This window comes from Delphinus delphis, chromosome 13, assembly GCF_949987515.2.
Source record: "Delphinus delphis chromosome 13, mDelDel1.2, whole genome shotgun sequence".
Taxonomy (NCBI): Eukaryota; Metazoa; Chordata; class Mammalia; order Artiodactyla; family Delphinidae; genus Delphinus; species Delphinus delphis.
Genome location: NC_082695.1, coordinates 37,170,931 through 37,176,930, shown reverse-complemented (window position 1 = coordinate 37,176,930; position 6,000 = coordinate 37,170,931). Strand labels below are relative to the sequence as shown.

The 6,000-nt window shown below is 34.1% G+C and overlaps 1 protein-coding gene across 5 annotated transcripts in view; it reads right to left on the bottom strand.

Annotated features, from left to right (window-relative positions):
• Positions 1-2,371: 2,371 nt before the first annotated feature.
• The window catches only part of YES1 (YES proto-oncogene 1, Src family tyrosine kinase), a 99,860-nt gene continuing 96,231 nt past the window's right edge, over positions 2,372-6,000 (bottom strand). For all 5 annotated transcript variants that reach the window (XM_060028755.1, XM_060028753.2, XM_060028750.1 and 2 more), the window contains exons 11-12: positions 5,803-5,934; positions 2,372-4,964 (exon numbers count right to left, since the gene is read on the bottom strand). In XM_060028755.1, the coding sequence (XP_059884738.1) occupies positions 4,756-4,964; positions 5,803-5,934 (341 nt within the window). In that variant the 3' untranslated portion in view covers positions 2,372-4,755. The remainder of the gene's footprint in view (positions 4,965-5,802; positions 5,935-6,000) is intronic.

The following is a 6,000-nucleotide window of genomic DNA, read 5'->3' as shown; positions in this document are numbered from 1 at the left end:
ATTTTTCATTCTACCCATGAATTGAATGATTCATTCATTCTTGGAGTGTTACATCTAACACTAGTCTGTTCAATGGAGTTTTAACATATATGGCTACCAATTTTTGAAAAACAGAAATTTAATTGAAAAATTCTTAGAAAGTTCCAATTTAGAAATTAAGAGTTTTGAATATGCTCAACGTTTGGTGTGTTCTCTCCATTTAATAAGGTCTTATGGTAACTTAACATTTAACAGAATATTGTATATTGCTACTGTTCCAAAAATGTTACTGTTTTGCAATAACTCTCACTTTGACATATAACATAAGAGTTTCCAATTTTCTACTGATACATCTAGTGGTGGCATGATGAGCATCAGTCAGGGTCCCAGCTGGAAACAAATGGCACACTCGAATTAAGATAAATCAAGGATATTTACAAACGGGGGGGGGGGGCAGGATAAGGGAACCACAAGAATTAATGCAGCAACCAACATTAACAGAAGCACCCCTAAGGCAGAAAAGATAGGGGATGGGAGGTCCCCCAAAGGAGAGGAGGTCCCTTCAGTTGGAGGACATAGCCAGCCCAACCTCACAGGGAGTGAAGCAGGGGAATAAATACCTTGACCTCTCTTTCAGGTCCTCCGGTCTTCTGCTAGAGCTCCTCGTTGGCTCAGCCCAAGAGGAATCCAGAGCAAGGGAACCCACTGGTGAGTACAGGCCAGCCTTCTAGCAGAGTATGGCTGTGGAAGGACAAATGGAAGACACCGGGCATACATTGCTTATTTTAATCAGAAATATTCCTTTCTGTATCGACAATTTGTTAATTAATCGGGACTCTGCTGTTGAAGGAAACCCAACTTGATGTCTTAAAAAAAAAAAAAAAGTAAAGAAAGAAAGAAAATGGAAGAAAGGCAGGGGAGGAGCTGATTTTAGGGAAATAAATGCTGTTCAGGCACACACTCTCCTCCTCATCTCTGCATATGCTTGTTTGTTTTGTATCCAAGTGGGGACCTGGATTCCAAGAGCACTGAGCATTGGGGTAGATCTTTAGAGCAGTATAATCAGACAAAGGATGATTCATCTTCCAACTCCACGGAGAAAAGTCTCAGAGGACTTTACTAGGAGATTTAAATCTTGATTAAAAGAATAAATCAAGGGATGAATAAACATTTGAATAGACAGGATGGGAAGACTGATTGGAAAGATGTTATTTCTTACAAGTTAACTTATAAACATAATGTAATCCTAACCAAAATCTCACCTGAACTTTTTTGGAGTATGAAAAATAAAGTCTAAACTTCATCAAGAACTTGCCAGAATACCAAGATGAAGAAAAAAAAAGGAATCGCAAAGGCAACTTGCTTAACTATTAAAATGCATTATCAAGTGATTAGTCATTGAAAGTAGTGACGTCAGAATGGCTAGTTAACTGGACAAAACCAATACAGTGGGCATGGATTAACCAATAATTGGTGCTGGGAAAATTAACTGTATGGGAAACAATCATGCTAGACTTATAAGTCACATTTTATACCCAAATAACTTCCAAACGAATTAAAGAGTGATGTAAAACACAAAAGCATAAAATGTAACAGATGAGATGAATATTTAATCTTGGGATGCAAAGAACTGTTTAGGCATAAAAAAGATTTGATAACATACAAATGTACAACTTAAATGTCAAAAAAGTTACATGCAAACTTAAAAGGCAAACAGCAAACTAGGAAAACATTCTTAAGTTGAGAAACTATTACCGTACTGTATAAAAATATTTAATAAATGCTTACTAAATGATGTGTTTGTTGATTAAATGTTAATTTTCTGAAATCATTAGGGAAAAACAAAGTTAATAATTTTGATAATATAACAGTAAACGGCAATTAATATTATTACCTTATTGAAAATAACAAATGCTTTTGATTGGCCATTCATAATTTAGTATCTTATTTTCATTAAACCTATAATAGAAGTATAAAACACACATAGAAATAAGGCTCACATATTTTTCATTTTTAGAAAACTGAATCCTTTATGATCAAAAGTAGTTATTCTATTTTATACCCTTCACACAGATTCTTCTGTGAATAGCTTCACTTAAATCACTTAGGTTTCTCTGTATAATACATTAAAACTGTAGTTGCTGATATAATTAAAAAAAAAAAAACCTGTAAAAATAATGTAACTCACTCACCTGACATGGAAAATTAACCACACAGAATGAGTTCAATAATGTTCTGAATTTCATAAAGAATTGATTTAACTCTGCTCAAGAGTCATAACTCAACACTTTTTTTCCCCAATGGAAGAAGAAACAGAATATACTTTGCTTTAAATACCAATTCTTAAAAAACTGATGAGAAAGTATTAGTAGTGGCTAAAAAGATAAATCGGTGCATTCAATGAAAATTTTTATTTCAATTATCCACAAAACAATATAATAACACTTTATAAAAATATTAAGTTTTAGGCTACCATTATTCATTTAAAAAAGTGTGCTAGAAGGCTGTTTTTGCCAACTTCCTCTTTTGGTAAGAAAAACACATTAAGAGGTTGAAGAAGAAAAGCTGTTGGAAAAAATCTTCAAATGTACAAAGTTGTTTATTTTTCTCAGCAATTTAAAAATACATAACCATTTAAACTGAATACACATTAAGTTAGTGTTTTATTTCCTAACTATACAATCGATATTATAAAGAACTGCTCCATTCAGTTAAAACCTAATGAATACCATCAACTTTTTCTGGCCTATTTTTCTGAAGAGAATTAGTACATAAACATATAATTTTATCCTTTTTAAAATGCTTAGAAAAATTGTAATATCATAGTTCACACAAAGCCCTTTAAAACTCTGATGTCACAGGTTGTAGACGTTAAAGGTAAGTGATGACAGCAGAATTCTTGGGAAAACCCTCTTGGAAGAGGGATTCAATACTAAGCAGGTTACGTAAACATAAGAAGCCACCACAATTTTTAGTACCAGAACTGTTGCCAACCTGCATGAAGTTCATCTGTCACATTTTAAAATGGTCTGAATCTCAACAGAGAGACCACAGCACAGAATTTTAAATTTAACGATCAAATCAGGTATGTGATGGTGGTCAGTAATAACATTCCTAAAATACTGGGACCTGATGTGTTGCTTTATTTAAAGTGTGACTATAAAAGAGAGTATTTTAAAACGTAAATACCAGACTTTCATTTGTCAGATTCAGTCCCTTTGCTAGACACTTAAACCAGTGATGCTGCTATTCAAATTCGTATTTTGGAATTTTCTTTTTGAGTTAGTCATGAAAATCAGTATTATTCTGTACGTTTCACTTCTGTACTTTAAATAGGCAAAATCTGTCCCCCTCTTTTCACCACTGCTATTATTCCGAATATGTTTTCCTCCTCAAATCAACTAAATTCTCGAAGGGAAAAAATGATCATCATTAAGCATATTTAAAAAGTGAATGTAGATTCAAACATGGATTTGAAACCTAGAGTTCTAAAAATGTTTTGCATAAAAGCTGTATCACTGGAATTAGTGGGAAGCCTTAACTTAGCTATTTTGAGGCTTATAGCACTCATTTAGTATTTATGTTAAGAAAGATTAGTTTTATAGTCATACCTTATAACTCTTAAAATCTCAGAAAATAAGTGAGGAGCTTTGAGTGCCAGCAAAGCCATTTTGTCACTCTGTAACGTCAACATTAAACATTACATTCCATCTCTCTATCTGTAAAACTTTCACATTTTCTTTTCTCATATTTCTTTAAATACATTTTCCTCTCTGTTAGTCTATATTCAATAAGAGCAAAAGTGCATTCAAGTCCCTGATCTAGTGATATTTTATATTTGTGGCACCCATCATCATAAGTACATATTAGCAATCTCACAGTACCAGTCTGTTTTTCAAAAAGGACTATTTAAATGCTGGGTTTATTTTTTTTCATGCTATCTAAAGATTAAAAGATTTCCCCTTGGGTTGGATAATATGATTTCAATTATATATTGCCTTTAAAAAAAATCAGTGCAACCTTATAAAAGATTAACCCATATTCTAGTTACCTTCATTATTTTAAACTGAGCTATTCAGAAATGATTAAAGTGAAAAATTTCTTCTACTTTCCAGTTCCATGAGTATACTGAGTATTAACATAGTGCATTATACTTTCAAATTCCACTGCTGTTGTCTAACATTTAATCAAGTTTTAGATGCTGTTTTATATTCCTTTTTGCTTCTAGAGACCTGGCCCACTTCCATGCAAACAAAGGCATATATTAAGGTTGCATATTAACTGTTCAACTTAGAAAAAACTTTTAATAATAATAAATGCAAGAAATTTTAAAAAATTGGAATGGAATTGTTTGGTCCCGTGAAGTTCTGTAATTCTAGATTTTATTATAGTATAACTGTTTAATCTCCCAAGTTTTGTCTATACTGATTGATAAATTTCTCTTAATTATGAGTTTGGGGAATAAAAGAAAGGTAGTGATTCATAAACAGTAGCCTTGTTGCTCTTCATTGTCATGCTATCACTCACACAGTCATCAATATCTTAACTATACTTTCTTTGGACCCTGAAATAAGCTGAAAAATTCATCATTGGTACTTTAGAGTTTAACACTTAGGAAAAAAAAAAGTGGTTTTGTGCAACCACATCTGTAATTCCAGTTTACCATCAAAAACATGCAGGGTGAAGATTTTCTTCTTTTGATTCCTGTACGTGAGGAAGTCTACACAAGTTCTTTACATTTTGGCAGATTTGTGCATATAAAATTGGCTTCTCGGATTATAAATTTTCTCCTGGCTGGTACTGTGGCTCTGTAGCAGTGAAGTAGTCTTCCAAGAAGGACTGGATATATTCAAACGTTGGTCTTTCATCAGGGTCCTTCTTCCAACAAAGATTCATCAATTCATGTAGGGACTCTGGACAGCCCTGCGGGCACGGCATCCTGTACCCTCGTTCCACCTGTTCCAGCACCTCGCGGTTTACCATACCTATCACGCAAGATTCAAACACCAAAAAACAGTGACGCCAAACTCCACTAGCAAAAAGAACAAATCCCCTAACCACTAACTAATTGGAGGTATATTCGAGTGAGTTTATTTAGAGAAGCGATTCTTTCAACAAAGAAAGTGAATTTTAAATGTCAAAGTACATCAACAAGAGCTTAGAAAATGCTAATCTGTTTCAACATATCTTTTTTCATTCCACCTAAAATCTGGCTTTTAATATTAATGCCTTCAATGAGAATTCAGAGTGCTACTCTGAGGTACTGATACTTTCTGATACTAACAGTTAATAATGACCAAACTTAGGCTAATGAGGAACAGTGGCCAAGAACTTTCAAACAGGAATTCAGAAGAAAGAGTGCTAGTCCTGGTTTTGCCAAATATACTAATTATGTTATTTTATATCAAGTCACTTTCTTGAAACAGTTTCCTTATCAACTGTCACCTGTTTGACTTACCTCAAGTTATTACACAGTTCCTTTCTTGTATTCCTCTGTAATCCCCACCAACCCCATCAGCAGTGCACCCTGTGTTATCACAGGGTAAGCATACCCTCAATTACCTGGGGAAGGAGAGGACTAGGATATATTTATGCTCATCTCCTAAGAGAACAGCAGAGCGAAAAGGCCCTTTTAGAAAATGCCCTAAAGGGAGAAAACTGAGCACACCTTACCCTATCTCAAGGACTGTGGCTCTCATAGACTGCTCCCCATCCAATGACAAAAAAAAAAAAAATGAGACAGAGAGAGAAAAATAAACGTCTCCCCCAACCCCTTACACTTTTGCTCATAATAAACTCCAGTTACATGAAATGCAAACTTACCTGGATATGGCACTCTGCCCTTTGTTACCAGTTCCGTCTGCAGAATTCCAAATGACCATACATCAGACTTTATTGTAAATCGACCATATAGTGCAGCCTCAGGAGCTGTCCATTTGATTGGAAATTTTGCACCTAAAACAGTATTGACAAGCTTGCTTCAGTAACTTGCTTTTCTCTATTTGTGTAAATATGACATAA